The sequence below is a fragment of the Rhipicephalus microplus genome, chromosome 2, assembly GCF_043290135.1.
Source record: "Rhipicephalus microplus isolate Deutch F79 chromosome 2, USDA_Rmic, whole genome shotgun sequence".
Lineage (NCBI taxonomy): Eukaryota > Metazoa > Arthropoda > Arachnida > Ixodida > Ixodidae > Rhipicephalus > Rhipicephalus microplus.
In genome coordinates, this window is record NC_134701.1 from 135376370 (window position 1) to 135403207 (window position 26838).

Below are 26838 nucleotides of genomic sequence, written 5' to 3' on the forward strand. Positions count from 1 at the left end.
AACCGTTGCGTACGTTGACGCCGCCCAATACCGAGAGTTTACTAAAGCATATGCAATAAGCGTAATCACTCTCCCCGGCAACAACGCCAATTCACCTCAAATTAAAGCGGCTGCTTCTGTCCGTGTGCTTAATACGACAGAAGCTGAGGAAGCGGCGATAGCGCTAGCAGCAGCATCCGGATTCACCACTATACTCAGTGACTCAAAGGCTGCTATATCCAACTTCGCACGTGGCATTGTGGCCCCCACAACTCTGCGTTTACTATTGCCCAGTCTCCTTACAGATGCTGAGGAAGACGCACTATCCTCCATTGCGCTGGTATGGGTGCCGGCTCACGCGGGGAACCCAGGGAACGAGGCGGCCCACCTATATGCTCGAGGATTCGTCAGCCGAGCGGTGGTACCCGCCTCTGATTTGGAAAACCCTGGTGAAGCCTTGACATCCTACCATGACATCACACAATATTACCGTCTTTCGAGGCAGACAAAACCACCCCCGCACCATAAGCTAACTAAGCGCCAGGAGGTTATCTGGCGCCGCTTGCAAACACATTCATTTCCGTGCCCATACATTTATGCACGTATATACCCCGACTCGATTGATCCGCATTGCTCGCATTGTGGCTCAATAGCCACACTTAATCACATTCTCTGGGCCTGCAGGGAAGATCCCCCCTCTCTCGATCTCCTAGCCGCTCCCTCGCCAGAGGGGTGGGAGGCAGTTCTGACCTCCACCAGCCTGGCCGTTCAGCTCCAGGCCGTACAAAGGGCAGAGGAGGTGGCCATCAGGTTCAGCCTGGCGGGTCACCTACCTCCTTAAGTCTGACGACAATAAAGTTGTGTTCTCTCTCTCTACCCTATTCCTAACATTGAAGAGAGGGTAGAGACAGTGTCTAAGGCGAAATACATTTCTACGCTAGACCTTGTTAGGGGGTATTGGCAGGTCCCTTTGACAGAGCGCGCGAGTCGATACGCTGCTTTTATCTCACCCCTGGGCACTTTTCGTCCTTTGATGATGAGCTTTGGGCTCAAGAACGCACCGTATTGTTTCAGCCGCCTGATGGATAAGGTTCTCCACGGGCTCGAGAAATTTGCGCTGCCTTACCTAGACGATGTGGCGATATTTTCGGACAAATGGGAAGACCATGTTGAACACCTTCGGATGGTTTTGGAACGGATCAAAAATGCAGGTCTTACGGTAAAGAGAGAGAAATGTCATTTGGGCTGTGCTGAAGTAAGCTATTTAGGGCACATTGTAGGAAATGGGCGTCGTCGACCGTCCGAACTCAAGGTAGCCGCGGTGGTCGGTTATCGTCGTCCCAGCACTAAGACCGAGATGAGAGCATTCCTCGGCCTCACAGGTTACTATCAGCATTACGTCCCGAATTACTCCGAGATTGCCAGCCCTTTGACAGATAGTTTACGCAAGACCGAACCTGTGAACATTCAATGGGACTCTAAAAAGGAAGACGCTTTTCAGAAGCTGAAGCACGCATTGAGTGAGAAACCCGTCTTGAGGGCACCGGATTTTGCAAAACCTTTCACTATTCAGTGTGATGCAAGCGAACGCGGTTTAGGAGCAGTGCTATGTCAGACAGACCAGAGTGGAGAGGAGCGGCCGGTTTTGTATTTGAGTCGCAAATTGAGCAGCGGGGAAGAGGCTTATAGCACTTCGGAAAAAGAATGTGCTTGCATTGTTTGGGCCGTACAAAAACTAGGCTGCTATGTTGCTGGCTCTAAGTTTATTATAGAAACTGATCACTCTCCACTAACCTGGTTACACCAAATGTCACCTAAGAATGGTCGTTTGCTCAGATGGAGCATAGCACTGCAGCAGCACAATTTCGAGGTGCGCTACAAGAGAGGTGGCCTTCATACAAATGCAGACGCCCTAAGTCGAGCGTTTTGACTCGTCAAAAGACGCGGAAGGTTTGTTTGATTTTTTTTTGTTTACCTTTACCTAGTTTATGTGTACTTTTTTTTTTCAATGTGTTACAGTGAGGGCATAGAGAAATTTTTTACTGACTCCCTCGTTGTCCCGAGCTCTACAGTTTGCTTGTTTAGCTTGATTATAATGTTATCTCGATTCCAAATGAAATTACGTATGAAAGAGTTACTGGACACTTGTCCCGATTGGTATGCACATTGTTTCCTTGAGCTTAAGTTATTAAGATAAGATGTTTGCTTTGTAAAATCTGAGGCCTGGCGATGAGAGTGGCGGGCACGCGGTGCTTGTCGCATTGTGTGTGGCTGACAAAGGTCGTTTCTTGGAGCTTGTCACCCACTTTTCACCGAAGCGGGGCGCAGAGGCCAGCTCTTGGAGCATTCCAGTTTGACCAGGCACTTCGAGAAAGCAAGAGCCTTGCCGGAACGTCGCCGACATCGACCCGGCCGAGCTGCATGGAACAACTCGACCTCCCGATGTATCATCTGGCGGCGGGGGTGCTGTTGTGCCTCGCCCAAGTTCCACGTGGTCTTCGCGGCCTGCTGGCACCTGGCAGCTGTTGATGAGTCAACCCTGCACCGGGACGGCGACGGACGCGGACAATCGGGAAAAACCACGTCGCCGGCTCCTCTTGACACAAAAGTCGTTGGCCAAGCTTTTGTCAGCCGCCGAGAGCAACACTCCGAAGCAGCGTCGACCCAGCAGCTGTACGGGGTATTCTGCCTTGCTTGAGTCAACCTGGCTGCATCAGGGAGCGACTTTGCGCATGGGATTCCACGTCATCTCACTGTGGTGCCACGCTGGCGCGTGGGGTCTCCCTCACCAAACAGCGAACTGGGCATGCCTTGCCCCCTTTCCTAGGTTCAGAGGGAGGCGGTGTTTGGCTTTCCCTCTTCGGGGCCGGAGAGGAAGACGACGATCTCATTGGAGTATCCTGCGCATAAATTATCTTTGCAAGGGATCTTGGGAAGGCGGACGATGTATAAAAACGCTAGCGCAGAGGCGCTCGTGGGTGATTCTCTTTTCATGTTGTACCACGCTACCATGTAAATACTGTATATAAACATTTTTTTCTCCTTCTCCGGCTTCTCTACTCGTCCTCTCCGGGGACTCGGATGGCCCGAGTCCGCACCACGCTACACGAAGGCGCAACACTGCTTCGAGGGATGCGATCGCCGCCTTCCTTTCGGGGTTCCCAGCCACCCAGCGAGTGCGGGTGAATTTCCGGCACAACCTTGTTGCTGTGGACAGCCATCCCAACACCGATCTGACTGCCCTACTCCAGGTCGCAACGATCTGTGCAACGAAGGTTCGAGCCAAACAACTCGACCTCAACACTTGCGTTGGCATGGTTTTTGGAGTGGACCCAACGATCCCCTTCGAGGACCTCGCCGACAACCTTGCTTCACCCATGCCCATCCGTGTCCGGTGTACGCAGAGGCAACTGCCTCACCCTCACCTTCGCTGGGACTACCGTCCCACCGGATATCCTGCTCTATAAGCAAAGGCGCCCAGTTCGACCCCGACAGCCCCGGCCTCTCTTCGGGCACGCAACCGCCACCTGCTATCGGGACGAAGGGTGCCTGCGCTGCGGCCTCAAGCACGCCCCAGAATCGTGTGCAGCACACCTCCGTTGCTTAAACTGCAGCGGGAAACACCCTGCAACCGAGCCCCGCTGTCCAGCCTGGCCTCAACTGACGGCACGGTGACTCGCCGCCAAGCCCTGCAGCACGCCAGGACCCCTGGCAGCAACCCCTCCATCGTCATCAAGGGTCGCTCCTTCCGGGATGCGCTCGTCGGTACCTCCGACACCACGTCGGATACCGCCCCTTGTCCTGCAACGAGTGCGCCCGTCGTCCCCACAACAACGACGACTGCCCCGCTCTCGGCCACAGCTCAGCCGGCCCCTACTGTCGTCGAAAAGCGCTCGACAGTGACGAAGATACCGCGCGCTTTTTTGCAACCGCCGGTTCCCGTCACCGTCAACACAAGCACGACGATGGAGCCCGCTGCTGAAACCTCGCAGCAACCTGAGGTCCAAAAAAGGAACGACCACCTGACCGCCCTCGCTACAGCACTTCGAAGGGCGCTCAGGGCCCTACCACATGGCTATGATCGAAATGTCGCTTCTTGGGCCCTATTCACCTTCGAGGCTTGTGCCCAACAGTTTGGAATCAACCTGGAGGACTCACCCGGTTATCAAGAAACCGGCGCCCGTCCGTTATAAATCGTGCACATCACTGTGCCGCTGGCCTTCTTGGTGGTAAGTCCCGGTCGACTGTGTCTGGCATACTTTATTTGCGCGTCTTTGGTTCGATAACAACTTAACTCGGATCGGCAACATTCAGAACAACTCCAAAGCGTTGTCGGTTCTTTGCGATACGTTTGGAAAGGGCACCGACTATGCCGACTACGTCGTGTGTGCTACGTGCAAGCAGTCGTTGATTGCCGGTCGAGTTCCCTCTGCTAGCGTGAGTTACGCTCCGCATCCTCCTCAGTGTTCCCCCGAGGGAAGCTGCGGGCAATTTTTTTTTCCCCCACTGCTACATCGCGCTGCGCACCACGCCTTTTTTTTTCCTGCTCCGAGTTCCACGTGTCCTTTTTTACATGGGCTGCTCGGAGCTGTCTGACGGCTTTTTTCTCTCCCCCTTCTTTTTTTCCCTTTTTCTTATTTGTTTTCCTTCCTACTCTACGTGGGCGCATTCAGCCTTTGCAGGAGACACCCTCCCCTCCACTATCAGTTCGGGAGCGCCCTACCTTCTTTCCACTTGTTGAGTGGTTTCTTTTATTCTCTCTCTTTTTTTTCTCTCTTCCTCTTGACGGGCGCATCTCCTCACCCTCGGCTTCTCCGCGGGCCTTTCTGTTTGTCGCGCTTTCGCGTTTGTTTCTTGCATGCGTGCGCGATACGAGTGATCGAATGCTTTCACCAGTCTACTCTTACCTCTTCTCTTCTGTCTCTTTAATTCCCATCCCCCCTTCCCTGCGCTTACCTGTGGGGGTGCCCTCGTTAAGAGAGGCAGTAACGGGACGGCGCTTTTTTCTTCCTTTTCCTCTTTCATAGCCACTCAGTTGGGGACTTGCTGTACGTATGGACTCACCCGTGCGCAAAGAGAAAGACAACAAAGCTTTATTGCAGCGACAGCAGACCTAGCCGTCTTCTGCGCCGCGTAGGCCAAAACATCTGGGAGATGTTACCCCAAGTTGAGCAAAAACCTTACGTTGTGAATGTTACGCTTTTAAGTCCTACCACGTTCGATTCTCTTCTGATGCCAACGACGCAGACGAAGAATCTGGTGATATTCAGGAGGTGTGCGATTCAAGTGATGCTGTGGACGAGTGCAGTGCAAATGGTGATGAACAGGGATTACATCCAATTGTTGTGCGCGAGTGCAGTTTACGATTGGGCCAAGGACTGAGTTTGCGACAAAGTGTGCGCGGGACAGAAACCAGTGATCCAGTAGAACAGTACGAAGGCTCCGACACTGACACGAAACTTGACGCCGACGGGAAAACATCCGACACTGACACGAAACTTGACGCCGACGGGAAAACATCTAGAAGTGGCACCAACGGACAACAGCATGCTGACGCTTACGGCACGGACATTGACTTGTACATTAGTGCCGACGAGTTGACTGCATTGATTTCTGTTTCGCGATAATTTTTTGTTTTTCCTCTGCGGTTTTCATTATGTAATTGTTCTAACCTTTTAGACACGAATATGAGCACCTCTAAATGAGCACGTCACACACTTGTTGGATGCAAGGCCTTTTTGTGTCCATTATTTTATTTGCTTTTGCGTATTGCAAATAACACGAGTGGGTCACTCGTTTTCGTAGGGGGCAGGTGTAGCGAAGGCAATGTCTCGCAGAAGGCTTTTTTTCTTTTTCAAATACAACTGGAGTTCTTTCTTTGTCAGATGCGCTTGTTAGAGGCGCTATTTTACTACTTTTCTCGAAGTGGAAGCCCCGAAGAACAATGAAAGCTGCATCGGGTCGGTCACTGTGTGTCACAGAACGAGCGCTAAAAATGGGCGCGCCGCCAAATTCTTGCGATAACGGGCGGGAGAAACGCCGCGAGGTCAAAAGAAAAAAAAAGAAAACAAACATCCAAGGCTCCCCGGGCGCGCGCTCTCCCCGCAGAAGCGTGGCTTCGCCGACGAACCTCCTCACCCCACAACGGCGGCCGAGCAAGCACTCGATTTTTCCAGAAGGAACGGGGCGTGTATGCCGGGTTGACTCATCTGTCGGGGACGGCCCCCGTACAGTCTCGCGCCTCTCCCCAGCCTTCGCTGCGTATCGCGCCGACGAAATGACGAGAACTTTCTAGAATGTGGCGGGGAAGGTATTTAATCGAGCGGCCGAGACGAGAGAGCAGGAGGAGACGGAAGTTAGCGCCAGAGCGCGTTGGGTATCCCGCCGTGTAGTCGGCGATGGTTTTGTCCGTAGGGACGAAGCAGGAGATGAAGAGGATTTCCACCTGAGGGGTGAAGGCTCGAGCTACATGCAAGAGCGTGTGTTTACCGCTATCGAGCGAAGACGCGAGGCGACAGCTGCGTGTGTGAAGCCGGCGTGTTTCCGGCGAGGAAGTTGAAGCTTGAAGAGTGGCCAATTGAAGACGCGAGGTTTCCTGGAAGAGAAACTTCAGGGGGCAGCGGAACGACAACAACGCTGGACTATGAGTGAGTGATTCTCGGAAGAGTATCATATCGGAAGAGTAGACTTTTGTTCCAAGAACTTTGGACTGAATAGGTTTTCTATCTCTTTAGTCTTTAAGTGTCTTGGTTGTTCAATGCATGCGACTGCATTGTAGTGCGTATTGTTGTCTGTGTCCGTTGTTTCAAGTGTGGTTGAATGTACTGTGTAGTACGTTGTTTGTTTGGTGACATATTGTACTCAACTGTTGCGGAGTGTGCATACTTGTGTGTGTTGTTTTTTGATCTGCCACTATTGAGAATATAATTCTGTTTTGTTTATCAACTCTCGGCTCTGACTTGTTCTTTGGGCCACAGCCGGCGTCCGCTGGCGCACCAAAAAGGACCACTTCTAAAGTGTCCACGCTTTCGTGGTGCGGTTCGGGGGGCCGATACTTCAGCCCTTGGAATTAGCCCGGCGATCGCCTCCCTAATTAACGGGACCGGTGTGACACTGTGCGCCCCGCGCCCCTAAACGAGGGAGGGCGCTGCGAGCGCGCAACCGATTAGGACCTGCAGCGTTTCGGCTCCATCGTTTTTCGATCGGAACCCCTGACCACCTCTTCGGACCCTCAAGAAAACCTCTCCACCGTAACCGGAATGTGATACGGTTCACCTGGACACCCCATTTCGGCAAGTGGACCCACCTCACAACTTTCACGGGCGACTTACATCTGGACGCCGGAGGCGGCCCCGCTCGGCCTACTGGCTATGGCGCCCCCCGGCAAAACGGGCGATCGGTCCCACACCACGACCGTCACCGTGGCGGACACCTACACCGGATACGACCCCCACAGCATGATGTGGATGGACTACCATCTCTACCTCGGACAGCAGGCCGGAGCTGCCCCAAACATTTAAGAGCACCGCGCTTGCTGCCGCGGTGGCAAGGCGCGAGCGACGCGGCAGTGGCGGCCTCCCCGACCACGGCTGTCGACGAGGCAGACCGCTCCTCCTCCACACTTCCGCCGCCTGCGCCGCGCTCCGCGGGCCCGCAACAGGGGAGGAGGCGGCCCTCGTGGCAGCCTCGGCCGAAGGAAACTGATTTTGTTGTTGTTCTGAAAGCACGGACACAACTATCCCTCACCGCCGTTTTCCCCGAGAACGGAGCCGGCAGCGCGCTCATCGCCCACCTCGGAGCGAACCGGCTGGTCACAGTCGTGATGGTGCAGGACCAAAACCTCATCCTGGCCTACACCCCACATCCGCTTATTGCGGACAAACTAATTGGTGAACTGACAGTTCCTTCATCCGTCGGACCGGTGCCCCTGTTCGGGTATCTCCGCGCGGACACCCAGGACTCCTGCTACGGAGTGGTGACAGTGCGCAGCTCTGACTCTGAAGCCGAACTTCGCCAACGCTTCTACTGGCCGGAAGGCGAAATACTGCACATCCGGCGTTTGGGCACCTCCAACAAGGTGCGGCTCACTTTTGCAGGAAAGGTGAAGCCCAGGTACGTCACCTATGACGCCCTGCTGATCCCGGTGCAGCCATACAGAAAAACTGTACCAGCCTGCAACCAGTGCGGCTCAGTTCGACATCGACCCGACGCCTGCCCTGGCCCTAAACCGGACCCCTGTGGTACCTGTGGCAACACAGTGCCACTCATAGATGGTGCTCGAGCACCTCACGAATGCACGCTGTTACAACCGGCCCTAGGGAACCAAGCAAGAAGAGTTTGGGGGAGAACCGGTTCTTGACCGACGGTGTCGTCCACCCCCACCTCCCCATTCGGGTTCCTCCTCGCCGGGAGAGCTCCGGGGTCTGCTGTGCGTTCGTGACCATGTTTGGTAACATTTTAGGGCGCCGTGACCATATATGGACCTCGTGTTAGGTTGTGCCACTCCATGTGTTGTGAGGTGTGTTTCCCCCTCTCTCGTGGCCGAGGTGCCGGAGACACCGTATTGGCTGACGATGCGGACGGGGCGCCCAGTGTCAACGGCGCGGCGCTATAAAATGCCGAAGACGTTTTGTATCACACGCACTCTTCTCTCTTTGGGTCAGTTGACCACTTCTCCACATGTAAATAAATCTCTGTTGTTCGTTCGGGCGCTTCTTCTCGCTGAATTGTTGGACGATGGATCCTGCGACGGGGCCAGCTACCGAAAACGAGACCGGCAGGACCCGGAGTCACAACAACGCCGAAGTGTGCTCTATGCGCCGGACCCCACGTCACCGGGGACCGGTGCTGTAAGGAACGTTACAGGGCACCACCACCAAAACCATCCACTCTTCTACCGAAGAACCAAACCGGCTCCAAGAAACGCAAACGCCGGCGAACACGGAAGCCAAGCAGGCCGACCACCGGGCCTTCACCACAGGGGGCCCAGTCTCCTGCCACCAAACCTTCTCCTCCACCCCCGCATCCTGGCGCGGGGGCTCCCGGGCCCTCCAAGCGAGGCCCCACCCCGGCCGGACCTCCCGCCGCGAGGTCCACCTCGAGCTGGAAAACACTTAGCAGCGACTCGGGCTCTTTTTGGAGTGAGCGGACTCGGGGTCAACAGCGCATCTCACCACCGGAGACCAGTCATGCAAGTCGAGGGGTATGCCATCATTTTCTATGTCTTGTATTGGTCACTAAATGCATTGTGTAACTTCAAATTGTGTTATATAAATAAAACCCCAATGAGTGTCCCCCGAAATCATCGTGTTGAGTTGTCATCACTTGCCTGTACGGAGCTCCCACAAGTGCTCGTCTCGATGGTCTTCAGATGTGCCTAGCTTAAACAACCCCGAAATTTCGCTAAGTGGTGGAGGTTGCTCGGTGGCGATATTACCGCTCAAGAATTATGCCCCGAGTGAAAAACAAACATCAGGAAACAACGTCGGACTTCTCTACTGTGACAGAACCTCCTACCCTCCTCACCACTATGTCTACCCCCCAAGCAAAACCTTTCGTCGGACCCCCAGTGTTCAGAGGTCTGCCGGAGGAATCTATTTCTGAGTGGCTACTTCTCTACGAGCATGTAGCGCCATTGAACAATTGGGACCAAGTCACAAAGGTTAAATTCTTATATTTGGCACTACATGGGGATGCAAAAAAACCTTCACTACGGCGTCATATTGTGGTTTCGAGATGTAAACTTAAATATTTTTGTTATTCTTGCTGTCATAAATGAGTAGACTATGGCACGACTACAGTGCGATACATGCATGTCTAATTTTTGTCCCGTAGCAGCCGATATCGGCAACACTAGTCGACCAATCAAACCTATAAAGAATGCGCTCAGGTCAGTTTATGGCGTCTACAAGTGTTCAACATTAACAACAGTGCGAAATGATGCATATATGCATGGAAGATTTAGTTACGCACTAGAAAATTATCGTTCTTAAAGAAACCAGCTGTATGCTATACTGATTAGTATGTGCATGTTTGCTTTACAAAAACAATTTACAAAAATGGTGTGTCGATGCATGTGTTAGCAAGTCACTTTCCTTGAGTTTTTAAGTAAGGACCCCAATAGTTTGGACCCCAAAAGTGCTTTGTGTGTGTTGACTGTTGGCCTTGCAGGATCGTACAATATTGCCATAAAGGCAAGCTATATATACATGAATAATTAATAAAAGCTCACACTTGTCTGCTGCATGAGTTTGGCCTAATTTTCACTTTTTTATATGTGTCCACAGGTTGTGGAACTGCAGCCGGGGAGCTCGATCTTTGTTGAGCAACGGGCACTGCATGCTGTGCAGAGTTCAGCAAAAACACCGACTGCGTTGGCCCGGGGGCTCCTCCCTGCAGTCTTCAACAGACATGCCCTTTTGACATGTTCAATGAAGGGCCGGCCAGAAGGCCAAAGGGATGCATAAGCCAGTGGCCCAGCGGCCACCTCTTCACGCTGCTGGTATTGATGCCATTTTAGGTAAACATGTTTCTGCTAATGTGAAATCTCTATTGTCTGAACTTGCTATGTACTTTAAGGTACAATTTGATTGAAGTAATAACATTTAAACTACATAACCAAGAATTATTATTCATAGCGCCTGTGATAATAGAGTTCAACAAATATGTGAACGTTTCGACACCAAATTAGGCTGGGTGCCAGTGCACTGCTTGGTGCTCGGACGCGCCTGTAATGTGCATCTCGCATGTTGAAGCACCACCTCCACTTTGCAGGCACTCGTGTGGACAGCATTTCTTAACACAAGGCCGTTTCACAAGGCTTTAAAAACGTGAACTGCGATGTGTTGTGCACGTTTTATTGCTTGTGCATAATGTTACTACGGGCATGTTGAGAAGTTTTAATGGCCACGTTAGAGAGATTTCAGGGTAAGCAATTTGACCCTGAAATATCTCGCAAGGACGTGTACGCGGTCAACAGTTATGACGTTGCCTTCCGTCGTCGTAGTCTTCCTAGCATTTGCGGAGCCTTTCAAGTCGTTCCACTCTTCACGTTGTGGCAGTTTGTTAGGTCCTCAGTATTATCTCAATATATTCGCAATCTTCACAATGTTGTGTATAATAAATGGCGGTTCAGTGTTAAAAGAACTGTTAAAAGAACAAGGTTTCTCCATGACTGCATTGATTTTTTTTTTTCAACAAAATAATGGTCACAAGTCCCAAGCAGTTCACTTACCCCAAATTTAGTACGCAGTAATACAAGTATCTAAAGGTGCAAAATATAGCACTCTTTTAATATTTTCTCTTTTATGAACATCTGTAGTTTATTTCCAACAAGATGTACGATTTCGCCAAATAAAATGGCATCATGCAACCTTTCAATCAGCAACAAAGCCTTCCTGAAGCATGACTCGTGCTACATTTTCTTTATATATGGAACAGTAATCACATGGCTTTTTGATGACAATGGGCGACAGCAACAAAACTCTGATGATGACCATGACTTTGCTAGTGAACTTTTGTCCGACGTTCCACCTGTGGCACCCAGCCAAGCTAGTGAAGATCATGCAGAGCCTGAGCTGTGGAGCGGGCAAAAAACAAGATTTTCAATTAACAAATACAAGAAGCTTAAGGATCTTGTTGGCAAAAAGGGTGGCTTACAGTAAGTGTTTTTTGGAGCAATTGTGAAATGCACCACATATTTAACCTATACATGTTGTTTCTAACACATGCCAAGTCTCTCTGTTTGTGATCATTGTATTTTTGCATGTATTGCTTTCAGCACGAAGAAGGCCCTTTGGCAAACACTTGCCGAAATGATTTCTAGAGATCTTGAATCTCCTTGTAGCCCACTGCAAGTACAAAACAAATTGAAAAGTCTCGAGCGGGCATACAAACGCACCAAATAAAAAAACAACTCTTCAGGTTCAGGAAGTGGAAGGGTGTCTTGCGAATTTGAAGAGTGAGTACAGGTTATATTCAGCTATTCATCACCATACTACAAACGTTTTTTTTTTATTTCAATAGAACTGAGTGATGTTCTGGAAAAAGAACATCACATCACCCCGACAGTGTTGATTACCCTAGGAAGGGTGATTGAAAAGAGCAGGTAATGTTATTGTACATGAAATGCAAATACTTCATGTTTGTGAGGTTACATTCATTCCAGGGACAACCACGATGCAAGCAGGCCTAATGATCGTCCACCAGTGAGTGCGTCTCAGGATGCAGAACCTGCCAAACCAGAAGGTGTGGTTGCTGCATATTCTGGTTCTGAAGAACCTGCCGAACACGAACACCCAGCTGCGGCTGAAGCGTCAAGCCAACCCCATAAAAAAAGCAAAAAGGTGGATGGCTGTCCAATTCAAGGTCTCCTTCAAGAATTCTGAGAAAGCCAGAAAGAGAGGGAGGAGCGGTCAAAGGCGAAAATGAGCCTTCTTGAACGCCTAGTGGCTGCTGTGGAAAGCCAAGGTGGACAAAATTGCGAATAAATTGAGATGAATCAAAATTGTTTTTCTTAGACAACTACATAGTCGACTCTTGAATACCACAAATTCTTCACGACATTCTCACTTCACACTGTCGTTCATAAAATCTTCATTGAGGCACTAACAATGCTTTTGAGCAATGGCTTTTCTCAGACATTCACTGTATGCAGCTAACCTTCGGTCTGCGACATCATTCTCATCATCATTTCCAACTTTTTCAATCTCTGCAGTTTCTTCGAGTTTCTGGGAGCTCAAAAAAGAAACCCCTCTCTTTGTTGCATACGTTGTGCAACACACAAGCAGCCATTACTATAATGCAGCACTGTTTGATTGTAGCAGCATCAACAAAGTAAAGCCTTCAAAACCTTTGTTTCAGATAACCAAAAGCATTCTCGATGGCAGATCTCTGCTGCGAGTGGCACTTGTTATAGCACTTTTTCCCTGTTCATTTATCTTGGTATGGCGTCAACAACCCCGGAAGCAAGGGGCATGCAGAGTCTCCAAGCAAGTAACTGTCTGCACACTTTGTCTGAGCTACCTCGAAGAAAGGGCCTTCAGAAGTACCCTGGCACCGTGTGCAGATCCAGGAAATCCTATTGCCCGCCAGGCATTATCCCTGCTAGCCGGATGATGAGACGTCATGTCGCCAGGACGCCACGACGAGAGAGGACAACAAAGACAGCATCTTCCTGGAAGAGACCGCGGCGGCCACCGCAAATCACCCCGCCAATTAGGCGAGCTGTGCGGCAGACCCTTCGATGTACGCTGTCAGGATCGTGGGAACTCTCGACTAGCTGCACACACACGACGAGGAAGGGGCCTGCTGGCGCCACCTTGCAGCGCAGTGTTCACGACTCAATATTGGAGGTTCACGTGGACTGTGAATGCTCGTCCCCCTCACCTGTTGTGTGTGTGATTGGTGTTCCCCTCCGAGAGGAGGAGCCCGCCAGGGCTTAAAACGACGCCGCAGAGTGCTGGACGTCACTCTGAACTATGTAACGTTCAACCACCACACTCGTGGTTTGGGAAAGCCCTAAGCTTTCTTTGCTGTAAATATGTGTAAATAGTGCCATAAACCTGTTTGTTCTCGTATCCTCTTGTAAGCGTTCGTCTCCTCCACTCGGTTACATCTGCAACTTCCTCCTTCCGACCCATAACAACGTGCGCACCGACGACTCAGATATATCAAATCTGTCAGCAAGGGAGTACATACCGACTGGCTACCGAGGAAGCTGAGCACTACCAAGCAGGTATTGTGTGCACTAATCTGTGGGCGACCACGAGGAGAATCTGGGAAAACGAGGACGTCTGGTAGCGTGCAACGAGATCTCCAAATATTTTCCGTGACAGCCGAAACATCCGTTTAAACTCGAAACCAAAATACCCGTCAACAACGTTCTCACAATACCTTGGCATGCGATGCAGATACAATCTCGCCGATTTCATTGCTACTGCTGCGACTAAGTCGTCGTACTCTTTGTCGCTGTCAGAATCCATCAGCTCCACGGCGACGTGCACGACAGTTGAATTCAGAAGGCCAGAGTTCTTCTCAGCACAGAAAAGAGACAGGCGGGAGAATGTTAATTCATCCATGAAAACAACACACAGGAACGCACACCCGACCCGACACACACACACCCGCACGCTTGTTTGGACACAGGAACGCACACCCGACTCGACACACCCGCACCCGCGCGCTTGTTTGGAACACAGCAGAAGACATGCCACAACAACTGCAATTCGGCATTCGATTCTGCGTGGCGCTGCTATCCAGCTGCGTCGGCACCGCTGCTACTCTCCTGAACTAGCCACGCGCCCATGGTGCACCTCTCGGGCACCACCATGAACCGGTTCCAAGTGGTGCAAGGGCATCGAACGGACCTTATATATATGGTACTCGTTTTCTTGAATGCAATGAAAAGCTTAACGGTCAGAGCTTGTAATCACAGAATGGTAACGCGAAAAACATCGTAGAACATTTACAATCAGAATTTTTTGATTTGCGGCGATTATGCAGTCTTAAGAAGACATGCTGCAAACGGTGGATGTGATCACGATAACGAATATGCACCAGTGTAAGGCCAACAGTGAGGAAAAACGCAATGTTGTGTTTGTCAAGGCTACAGTCGCGCGACCACAGCTTTCTAGCGCGCTAAATTGTATCACAAGATTTACAGCACTTTTGGGGGGCTTTTTACGCAAGTATTTATGGCCGTGCACAGGTATTTTTTTCGACTTCAGCCAAGTCTTCCGAAAACGAAACGGCGCTCTTACATGTGATCGACAATTCACGCTGCACGCATAGTAGTTCACGTGCGGCTGTCAGCTTCTATATGTCATCGCTGGACAACGTTGCTAAGCTTCATTGTGCAGGTGTTGATGTTACATACCCTCAGTGCAGAGCAGTGTACAGTGTCCGTGCACTTTTAGACACTGGTTAATTTCTCTCTCTCTCTCTCTTGACCTTGATGCCCAAATCAAAGATATTCTTCAAGTGGCAAGCTATCACAGGACCGAAACAGTCTGTCATGCAATGTTGCGGACATCACGCAGAACGCCGCCTGCATCATGTTGCCCATAAAGAGCGGAGATGTTTCATTAACATGGAACACGGACGGTGTGCCATTGTTCGAATCGTCTGGACAGAGCATGTGGCCCCTGCTGTGGCAGGTAAATGAGCTAGATCCCTTTTAAAGAAAGGGAGACAGAAGTTCATGCTTTTTGGTTTGTGGTTTGGGAACGGCAAACAACAAATGAATTCATACCTCAAGCCACTTGTAAGACCATGAACTGCCTGTCCTCTGAGGGCGTTTCGTTGAATAGCCAAGCTGGTGTTCTACAAACATGTGTATATCCAGGCCCTTGCAGTGTGGACACCGTAGCGCGCTGCATGAAGCTACAAAAATTGGCCGCTGAGAAGTGCCCCAGAGTCCAGAAGGCCAAATTTAGGTGTTCTCCCTGTTCACCGCTTTGGCTTCTGTGAATAGTGGCTGAGCCAGTATTTCGGTCCATACAAAGCTCTATGGCATGCGAGTGATGTGAACTGTGTCGGAACCCTCCATTGTCCACAAGAACTACACAGAAACTACACAGAAACAACCGAGCTCAGACTAGTTCATGTCGTGCACACAAAAATATTTTGCCCCATTCCCAATTTCTTCTATACATTTTTTTCTGTTTTTAGGCTTTCATTTGTGTTAATGAGATTGCCTTAAAATCAATGACTGGGCCTTAGTGACAGTTCACTAATGTTATACGTTTACTATAAATAAGTCATTTTATTATTATCTCTGGTACAGTCATCCTGAAGATTGACCTGATGTACTGCAGTACCTTATCCATTTTGTGAAATGTACTTAATATCAGTGTGAGCTTAGGCTCAGGATTTCTTGTTTGTTAATGTGCTTTAATGATTTTTTTTCTGTGTAAGTGAAGAGTGAATTTTGGAAATTGCATGGGTTTGTGTTAGGGCACATTATTAAGGGAATCATTGCTTATTGTTACAGGGCACGTTTTTGTTTTATATGTATCACTATTTGTAGTCCTATATGATGTAAATAATTAGCGAATTCCTGTCCAAACTACCTCTGAGCATGATACGTTTGCTTCTTTGTAGATTTGTATTACACCTATAATTCGTTAACAACTATACATTGTTTCCGAGCTGCTGAATGAGCAGATGTTTCAAAAGTACATGGGCTTGCACTTTTGTAAGCTTTGTGATTAATTATACTTGCGGGATTGCAGATTTGTTCAGTTTTTTTTTTACTATAACATGTTTCTAAGCAGATGTGTGTTCTTCGTCAATCGCTATAGTGTTTATCATAATGGTAATACAGTGGGAGAACAGTTTTGTTTAAGAAAATAGTATTCAGTTAGATTGCTCCGTTGTATGACTGATTTTACTAATGCAGGTAGTGGATCGAAATTTTCAAACTTTATTAGCTAATCGCACTTCACAGAACAAATTTTGTCTGTTGACAGTGGCATGAGTAATATTCAATAAACTTCATGTGGCATCAGTAATAACCTTTAAGTGAACCTGTGAATGAACTTTATCCTTTTGTAACTGTTGCTGTAAAGGATTCGAAATTGGCTTTTTTTTTTGTTAACTCTAGGAAAACAATTTCTTTTAATGGCTGTTGTAATTAAGTATAAATCGTAGCCAGAATGTAAAATTGGTCGCAACCAAGTAAAGATACTAATTATTTTTTCGCTATATATGCCCCTGTCAGGGAAAGTTCTTTCAACAAAAGTAGGCAAACATTATTTTAACTTTCTTTAGTGAAAGTTGCTTTAAACGAAAGCAAGAAAGCTTGCTGTTAACTTTCTTTAAGGAACTTTTCTTTAAACAAAAGGAAAACAACTCTTTTAACGGTATGTTAATAGAATGTCATAGTCCATAGGCCGTCACTGAAGTTGGTAGAACGTTGCTTGGTCCTTTAAAAACGGTCAATGTCCATTTTTGTACGGGAAGCTAAAGGGGTGTCGCCAGACTATTCTTAATGCTATCGCTTGTTCATCTGAGAGGCAATCGCCCAGTGTCACAAACGAGAGCTCCGAAAAAAGCGCGCGCCGCCGAATTCTAGCGACAATAACGATACCAAGCGCAGAGAGGCGCCTCAAGGTCAACGATAAAGAAGAAAATAAACATTCAAAGAAGGCTCCCCGGGTGCGCTGTCCCTCCCCTCTCGGAAGCGTAGTCTCGCCGACTAACCTCCTCACATCGGCGGCCGAGCAAGCCCTGGAAGGTTCTCGAGGGAAAGGGGCGTAGTGATGCAGAGTTGCGTCATCTGTCGCGGACCGCCCTCGAACCGTCTCGCGCTTTCCACAGCCTTCACTGCATGTAGCGCCGACGAAACGATAAGAATTTTCTGGAATCTAGCGCGGAAGGTATTTAACCGAGCAGCAGAGATGGGAGATCAGGAGAGGAAGTAATTTCACGCCAGTGTGCGTAGGGTGTTCGCACCTTTTGCAGGTCAACAATAGTAACGTTGACCTCAGTGAGCCCTTCTCGGTAAGTCCTGAGCCACGCCCGCCATCTCAGAAGTGTCTTGTGTCCATGCGACAGCCTGGTAGGCGTGGTCGCTAATGTTCGTCAGCGTTCGGCCATAGTCAACGTCGAGAAGCAGGGTGGGTCATGGAGGTCGGAGCATTATATTTCTACAAGGACGAAACACTTCCGCCGAGTTCTCCGCGTAGGAGACAAATTTATGGGCTTCATGCCAGGCAGTACGGGCTACGACCTTATGACCCACTGCAACATGGCCTGGCGAAGACAGAAGCCACATGGTGTAGAATTCGTCAGTCGAGAAATATTTCAGCGTACGCTCGAGGCACTGAAGACGCCGCAAGAGACACCTTCGCCAGCTACGAATGAACGGATGCGAGTATCAGAGGCGGTTTCTTTTTCATTACGGCATCTGAGAGGGGTCGTGAGCCTCCTGTAGAGCTCAGTCAGGAAATCCATTTAGCAGAAAGCAGATATAGCTAGAACCATCTCAGCCAAATCTTGAAGTCGTGCGCTGCAAGGAGAGTTTAGAAGCGAAATACATCGTTACGATTTTTTTAAGGGCAACCTTCTTTTCATATTGAGACTTGTGCTCACTCTTACTGCACCTGGTGTTCGATGTCATAAACAGATAGCATACTACTGTACTCCAAATACGGTTACCTATAATGTAACTTTTGGGCGTGAGTAACTTATAAAATAAAGGCTACAAACAAGTTTATTTTCATGTTTTCGTTATTTTGCGGTGCCTAAAAGTTACAAAATCCACATTTCGAGCAATGCATATGTTACCAGCGCGAAAAGCGCAGTGTAACCTGTCCGTAGTAACCTATGAATAACGCTGTAACTTATGTGTACACAGCCTCACCGCGTCCCTCGCCAAAAAAGAAAGGGTAAAAGCATGGTGAAAGTATACCGCAGCCGCCAACGTGGGTTCTCCTCCGCTTGGAGGTCGGCTGCGTTCGGCGCCATGAAGTCTAGACCGCGGGAAGGCGCCGTCGCGCCAGGCGCAGCGCATATGCACCGCGTGCATAGCATGCAGTGTGCAGCGCCGAATCACCCGGGCAGCACGCGTGAGGCACGCCATTTTCTGGCGGCGCTTGCAAACTGTCTCCAATTCGCTTCCTTGGGATTGACAGTTGCGTGAAACCAGTGATGCAACTGAGCAGCAAAGACATGTGGGGCTGCTGCAACGAAACTTCTTGTGATTGTCGGCGTTACGTAGCTTTTTGTTCACCGGACGACTCCACAGCAAACGCCATTCATTGCCACAACAGAGGCTCATGGCCGAATAACTGACTTGGGTAAGTGGCTTTAGTTTCAGATACACTTTGACGGCATGTAAGGTCTTCCCGATTTCAATGCTTGTCAAATCGAGATTTTTCTCAGATAGTAAGAGCGGCCTCGTTTGTGGATTTTGTTGTTAGAGTGCTTGTCTTAGCTGTATATATATATATATATATATATATATATATATATATATATATATATATATATGTGTGTGTGTGTGTGTGTGTGTGTGTGTGTGTGTGTGTGTGTGTGTGTGTGTGTGTGTGTGTGTGTGTGTGTGTGTGTGTGTGTGTGTGTGTGTGTGTGTGTGTGTGTGTGTGTGAGCGAGCTTTAGTTTATCATCGCGCATGACTGAGCTATTGCTCGCGACACAGTGTAGAGATATTTTTGTCTATGTGCTATCTGTGCTCCTTTTAATAGCACAGTACCAGCGCAGCTGCGTCATGTTGTCATGTGCTATCCTTGAAAAGTAGAGTGATTATCCTTCTCCAAATAAATATCGCCTTCTCATGTGTGCTCGTGCGCAGCGGTGTTCACGGGTTTTCGTGTAGTGATAAATGCGCAAGCTTCCAGTGCATGGCTGCGGCGTCAATAATTTAAACCAGAGTTCTAGAACTCTGTGCGTGCTTTCTGTACTTGTGAAGCGAGTTCTACACCGTGCAAATCACTGCACCCCATGTGTACACCTGTCCTGAACACACTTGCGTTTACGCTGGAAGCGCTGATGAAATAATCCGGATGGCTAATAGAAATATAGAACGGGCCCCCATTTTTCGCCTGCTGACATATTACATCAAAAATCTTGAGTACCCGCCTGCTTTCTCACCAGTCCTTGTCCTGCTGCAAAAGATTGCCTTGCCGGACACACCCGTGCCTCGTGGATTGCTCACAAACCACCTGAAGAATCTTGTTTTGCTCTTGAGAAAGAAGAATGTGTAGCCTTGCACTCCACTGATATTTTTGTTCGGCTTGGTTTTGTGCGCCGTTTTGCTGGTTGGATATTATATCGTCGCGGTACAGCGCGAATTAAAGGCAGATAAACGTTGCCACAGCGACTCTCAGCAGCCGAACAGCAGGATCGCCTTTTTCAATCAGCCAGAGCTCCACAACCTGGTGTCCGCCGAATCCACTTATCATCGTTTTGGTCCACCAGTACACACGCGTCATTTGCCCCCCTCTTAATGAGCATCACCCGATGCTAAACCAGTAGTGCAGTTTTTTTTTTTTGTCTGTTCTTTAAGAAGTGTCTTGCGCAGTCACTACAGGAATCTTCGATTTGGCTTGCACTAGTTCAGAAAAGTGCAGGTGCAGAAAAAGCGGTGCCAAGCGGTGCAGTGAGCGTGCAGCGCCGGTCGAGCAAGTGCAGGTGCAGCCTCAACCACGCCTCGGCACTAGCCGACACTAGCGCGCGACGGCTACAGCCAAAACGAAGGCGTGAGTTGACGTGAGTGCAGGCCGGAGAACACCTTGTAGTGTAAGCCTAAAATAGCCGCCTCCGCCGCCTTGTCCGATCAATACACGGCCGTGATGGCACTTCTTGTGACTGCGATGGAATTGCTGGACTCGAGCAGCGACGACGATTCCGTCAGCGGTGCCGTTTGCAGTGACTGCGACGATGAGTACGACGATGCGTGCATCTTGGTCGCGTGCGCGTTGGTGCGCGACGATGCCAACCGTGTACCCGGGTACGAAAGCATTATCGGCAGGTACCATGAGTATGAATTCAAGCGCCTCTTCAGGCTGTCCAGGGAGACTTTTGATAGTTTCAGGGCCAAGTTCAAGACTTCAGCCTTCTACCCAAGGGCAGTGCAAGGCCGCCAACAAATCAGTGCCGAAAAAACATGCCTCATAGCGCTTGTGTACCTAGGCTCACAAATATCTATGTACGCCATAGGCGACAAATTCGATGTTACCGAGTCGTCTGTTCATGTTTGTGTGACACGGGTCGTTCACTTCTTACACGCTATTAGCGATGAGATAATTTGCTGGCCTAGTAGCGCGGAAGTGACCCGCATAAAGAACGGCTTCCTCGCCAAAAGTAAAGGCAAGGGCCCAAGAAACACCATCGGCTGTATCGATGGATCACACATCGGGATACTCACTCCAAGCGAATCTACGCAGTCTTACTTCAACCGGAAAAAGTGGCCTTCGATAATCCTGCAAGGAATCTGCGACGACAGGAACAAGTTGCTGAACGTGTTTATTGGGTTTCCAGGTTCGGTTCACGACGCCCGTGTCCTGAGGGAGAGCCCCTTCTTTGCACGCGCAATTCAGGAATGTGAAGACAATTATATACTGGGTGACAGTGCATATCCACTGATGCCATGGCTCATGACCCCATTCAAGGACAATGGAAGTTCTTTTCCTACGTGGAAAAAGAGCTTCAATAAACGACACAGTCAACAACGAGTGCTTATTGAGAACACCTTCGGCCTGCTTAAACAGCGTTTTAGGAGGCTCTACCTTGTTGATGCAAAAAGTGTGCAACAGTGCTGCTATATAGTTATGGCTGCGTGTGTGCTACACAACATGTGCAACGATGAAAGGGACTTCCTTGAGGAACTTGCAACGCTTCCCCAAGAAGAAGATGTGGGCAATGATGAAAGTGAAGGAGATTTTGATTGCAGTCTGCCAGGCTACAGTCAGTCTCTGCGAGAGTTCATTGCAAAGGAACAGTGCTAGAAGTTCATCTTTGCTTCGCGATTTATTCAGTGTGCAAATGTTTTGCGAAGTGGGGTGCCGCGTCTAGAAGCAATGTTTTTTTTTAACAAATTAGATGGAGTAGACACTGCTAGTGTTATAAAAGTTTATTGCCCATATTATAACCCGTCCTTATTTGAGAGTACGTCGATCAACCGATCGAATCGCTGCATGCGCTCATCATGCCGCTTTGCCTTTGCCTCTTCCCATTTTTTTCTTTCCTCCAGTTGTTTCACTGCTGCCTCCTCTTGCTTAGCTCTCGAAGCTTGCATTTTTTCTAATGCCTCCAAGAGCGGCGTGACTTGGGACCTACTCTGGCGCTTCCTTTTTGGCGTTGTGCTGCTCCGAACTTTGGATGCTGTGTTGCACTCGACTGGGACTGCTGCGTCTTGAGGTGCTTCAGTGATGCTGGTGCTGTTGAAAGTAATTGTACAGGTGCCATGTCATTTCCAGGCTACAGCACAAATTAAGTAATTTTTACTTACTCTGGACTTGCACTAGGCAGGATTGTTTTTCCAGGCTCCAAGAGCAGCCTTGGATTTACACTATGTTCTTTTTCCAAGACTTCTGCCAGCTCTCTGTAATAGACACTATGAGAATCACTGAAGATATGAAGACACAATCGTAACTTACTCTTCATATTCACAGTTCACACGGTGGTGACCTGAAGAATTGTTGTCTTTTTTTGACTTTTTATATGCTCTGTCCAGCGACTTCCATTTGTTTTCCACTTGTGTGGCAGTCACGTTGCACAAGAACTCCGTATTGATGGCCTCAGCCAACTTCTTCCACAGAAGCCTTCTTGTGCTAAACAAAAAAGCAAAGCACAGTTAGTAGGAAAGAAGGAAGCGACGTAACGTGACCCAAGTCTTGCAGTAGCACATGAACCTTTCCTTAGTACTTCATATGTGTAGCTTTCAGGGATAATTGCTAGGGATGTTCGATTATTCGAAAATTTTGGATAATGAATCAAACAGCACTGTATTCGGTTCCTAAGTCGAATCGAATTGCACATATTCTAAGTAACAAATATTCTTTTAATAATCGGCACTGGCGGGAGAACCCCAAAACAACGAAACAGCTACAAGTCATTCTTTCAATCCCTAATGTGACCTGTACGCAGCCCAAGCTTTTGCAAGACTACCTACACTATATTGATTGTCGAATGAATGCGCTTCTGAAAGCTCCATTCTTGCTCAATTTTTACTGCACTTTAGCTGTATCGCATTTATCAGCTCCTGTCTTCGTCTTGTAATAACCAAAGGTGGGAACTACGAGTGCTTGCAGCTTCACGACTAGCAACAGATACAAGTTTTGCGTTTGCGTAAATTGTTCTTGCAGATGTAAATTTCAACGCCCATTGTTATCCGCTTTTAGTGCGCAGGCCATGTTGTGATGACGGGTTGATCTGCTCCGTTACATATTTAGTTGTATCTGCAATGTTTGGTTGTAAATTGTTTTGTTTTTGTGTCCCAATTTTATTTAAAGTGAGGTGACAAAGTCTCACGTTGATAACGCTAGTCAATGCCGTAGTTGAACCTACAATTACAAAATGTTACGAATATTCTAGTTCCTGCTGCATACGAGATTACCTTAGTTTTCGTAATTGTGGTATTTTGAGTAGATTCAAACTGACTGTAATGGCCTTTGTCGAAAGTTTGTGACTATTTGTTTCAAATAAAATGTTCTGTTCTAAGGCTGTTTTGAAAATGGTCTACTTACTATTCAAACAGTATTCAATTACTATTTGTATTCTATTTGGTGCCATTACTATTTGACTCTTACTTGATTAGGTTCCGAAATTCACTATTCACACACTTCTGATAACTGCGAACGTTCTTTTTGTGCGGGAAGCATTATGTTGGAGAAGTTGAACATTGTGTAAATCACTCTTTTGGATCATAAAGCTTCACTAAGGAGACAGCCATATTCTAACCTGTCTTTGCATTGTAAAACATGCAGCTGCGCAACCTTGTTTGCTGACACGACGGCGCAGTCTAGGTTCAAAGATAGGGTAGCACGTGTCAAGAAGCATATCTCTTTTAACAATGAGCTGCACCATCTTGAAAAGTGGCAGTGCGAGAGAAATGCGGACAGACAGTGAAGACACAAGGACTGCAGGGCGAGACTTGCTAGAGATGTGCCTCAGAATAACAACATGCAATTCCCTCTAGTGCAAATTCTCAAGGCAGCACTACACTTGCAACATGGCTTGAGCTTGGAGGTGCTGCACCTTTTCGGCAAGACAGCGGTTGTGCAATGCCCAACACAAAAGCACCGTCGCTGTTTTTGAAGATCACTTGACTTAATGAAACATTACGAATGCCTTCGTTGTGTATATATGTGCGTGACTATACATACTGTTTGTGTGTATATGTAAACGTATATGTCACAGTCAGGCGCATAGCCAAAATTTTTTTTCAGTGGGGGGGGGCAGTAAAATGTAAATTGCTGGCAGTAAAATGTAGGCAACAATAACCATCGCCATTGTGAACTTCATGCGCCCTTATCTTGTTGGTGCTTGCCTAGAGTGAAACGGAATAATAAAAAGCTGCAAATAATTTTGGACATAGGATGACATACCGAAGTGCCCTGGTTTTTCCCACCAAGTCCTTCATTTCCGAGTATTTGGCGATGAAGAACCTTGTTTTTCGGGCGCTCCAAAGCTCTTCCACATCTTCAGCCGACGCGGCTGCTGCTGGAAATGCGGCTAAAGCCCCATCGCTGTCAACGTCGCCGTCGCAGGCAGGAGAAGGCGTCGGCGGTTGTGCCGGAGGGGGGTCATTTTCACGATTCCCTGCCATGAACCGCAACGTAACGCGCTTGCCGTCTGCAAGGGCGAAAACCAAGATTAAAAATACCGACATAGCATAAGCAATGCTACGAGGCTGTTTGCTGACCGACTACGACTCCTGGCCGCTAACCACGTTTTTTGGCAATGCATGCAGCCTGACTTACCTGATGCCTCATAGACGTAACCGTTGGCGTCCGTCATAAATGACCCGTCGGGATTGTGAAGTGCCTTAACTTCCTTTTGAACGCCCTGAACAACTATTTGCAACGTCGTCTGCTCTGGCCTTGGGGGGACGCCCGCCATGCTGCACTACTCTGCACCTGCTTTGGAGTGCGTGCACGCCGGTACAGAACTCGTCAGGAACTAGGCTTACACCTAGACAAAACGAGGGAGCCAGTGCAGAGGGTGCGACAGAGGGCGCGCGCTGCTCCGGCAAAACGAGGACGAAGGTGCTGCACCCTTTGAACTGGTTCAGCCGGTGCAGCCAAAACGAAGAGACCATACCTTTCATAAGGCTTCATGCGCACAACGTGAACTAATTTCAGGACGGTGCTGGCGAAGCCTCGTACTATATGAACTGTCGGGGACGACCTCGTAAGTAACATCACTCAGTCGTCGCAGTACTAGATATGGCCCAAAGTATCTCCTTAGGAGCTTTTCAGAGAGTCCTCGTTTCCGTATGGGCGTCCAAACCCATACTCTGTCGCCGGTCTGGTAAACGACTGTTCTGCGGCGAGAATTGTAGCGGCTCGCGTCGTACTCTTGTTGTTGCTGGATTCGCAGGCGTGCTAGTTGCCTTGCTTCTTCCGCTCGTTCTGTAAACATCTCGGCGTCCGGTTCGATGTAGTCGCATTCGTGCGCTAGCATCGCATCTAACATGGTTCGTACTTCCCTTCCGTGAATTAGGCTGAACGGGGTCATCAGTCTCGCAGCAGTCACATGAACGTGATCGCGGGTGCGCGTCTGTGCGAGATTCTTGAGGTCCAACAATGGTGAACTGTGCCGTATTTGGTTGCTACAACCACTCGAAAAAGAAGCCTGGTGATGAGAACGCGTCTGATGTCGGCTTTTTTTCCATACCTAAAGTTATTGTAAACCAATGCAAACGCACGAAATACGTCACGCAGCGACGAAGAGCGGAGTGGCTCCGACGCATCAATCGAAAAGACTTGGATGGCTCGGCAACCCACTACCGCGTGTGCGGTAAACATTCCATTTCCGGTAAGTTTTCAGAACCTATGCAACATCAAAGACGTTGGCTTTTGCTGTATGCCGTGTTGAAAAACGTTTTCGCAACGTGTTTACCAGCAGGAGACGAGCACGTGCGCTACGTCCGGGATCGCTGCTTACGAAGCAGTCAGTTAAGCACATCAGCAGTAAAAGTTGCAACTGAACGCTTGAATAGCTTGGTAAATTACTGTCGCTTTCATGCCAAGCACTTCGTTTTTGTACCGTCCACAAAACGTGCATCAAATTAAAGCAGCGGATTTCATTCTAGGTAGGGCCGGCGTGTTACTGACTGCTTACGCATCGTTTAGACGAGAACGCACTGCGTCGCTGATTGTTGAGGGAACGGTCAGCTAAGCACATTAACGTTGATATCACCGCCGCTCTTTGCATTTCGCAGGACGCCCTTCTTACGCGATGGCTGAAGCCGATCCGGACTGGGCGCCATCTCTTCATCTTGGATATGGAAATCCAAGAGACAGTGGCAGTTCAGCGTCCCGGTAGGATTGCCAAAGAACGCTCATTAGTTCTTAGTTCATGTGAAAGCACCATATTCTTATGTCTTGATTTGTTTATGTGCAGGCTGTAGTTAATGACCAAATTCTACTTTTTACAGACACACAAGGCATTTGAAAAGGCTGCAAAAGGAGCACAAGCCGTTCCAGCCGCTGCAAGCCTGCTCAGATGATGACAGCATACCTCCCACGCCAATTGATTGTGAAGACAACTGTGAAGAGCCCGAGACGGCCATCCAGGAGGAATGCAGCCTTAGTGGTAGGTTTTATGCAATTTTATTCACATGAAAACTTTAGACCCAGGCAGTTTTATGAGTTAAAAAACAACGTCTCGACGTTACTAACTTGTAAATCTTTCAGGAAGGACTGACTTTGGGCAAACCACAGAGTTGACAATGCTGCAAATCAAGCTGCTTGAAGAGGAAAATAACCGCCTTATCTCGGAATTGGTTGACACCAAAGGCAAACTTCGCCCTCACATCCTGTCTGAAGAATGCCTCAAAGAGAAGCCAGACATGCTGCAATTTTACACAGGGATGCCAAACTTTAATCTGTTATGGGCACTCTTCCTGGTTTTAGAACGAGGCATATCACATACAAGCCTGAACTGCTTGACGAAGTTCCAGGAGATGCTTGCCTTCCTAATTTGTCTCCGTCTCAATGTTCCATTGCAAGATTTGGCTCGGTAACATAATTTGCATCCCGGTAACACAGACTACCTATCTCAGAAGTGCAATCGTGAAGCAGGATGTTTGTCAGCGCTACCTTGTGTTGATAACATGAATCATCTTTGCTGCGGTCAGCCATAGCGAGCCGAGCCGCAGCTATGTCGTTGCG

General features: G+C 48.7%; 2 protein-coding genes across 4 annotated transcripts in view; both read right to left on the bottom strand.

The window, feature by feature from the left end:
• Nucleotides 1–26838, bottom strand: part of LOC119170717 (E3 ubiquitin-protein ligase RNF19A) — a 280047-nt gene that overhangs the window by 116652 nt on the left and 136557 nt on the right. The gene's annotated exons all lie outside the window — the stretch shown is intronic.
• On the bottom strand, nucleotides 21558–24314 carry LOC142796371 (uncharacterized). Its single transcript, XM_075886835.1, has 4 exons — nucleotides 24049–24314; nucleotides 22099–22272; nucleotides 21951–22043; nucleotides 21558–21879 (listed from the first exon to the last, which is right to left on the bottom strand). The coding sequence occupies exons 1-4, from the start codon at nucleotides 24267–24269 to the stop codon at nucleotides 21585–21587; spliced, it is 783 nt and encodes a 260-aa protein (XP_075742950.1). The 5' UTR covers nucleotides 24270–24314; the 3' UTR covers nucleotides 21558–21584.

Bases quoted from the DNA above. Each gene is read 5' to 3' on its own strand.
- LOC142796371 (XM_075886835.1), bottom strand. From the start codon at position 24,269: ATGGCAGGGAATCGTGAAAATGACCCCCCTCCGGCACAACCGCCGACG. The intron at 22,273-24,048 runs GTATGTCATCCT...TTTTTTGTTTAG, and splicing joins GGAAAAACCAGGGCACTTCG to CACAAGAAGGCTTCTGTGGA. The intron at 22,044-22,098 runs GTAAGTTACGAT...TGTCTATTACAG, and splicing joins GTGAACTGTGAATATGAAGA to AGAGCTGGCAGAAGTCTTGG.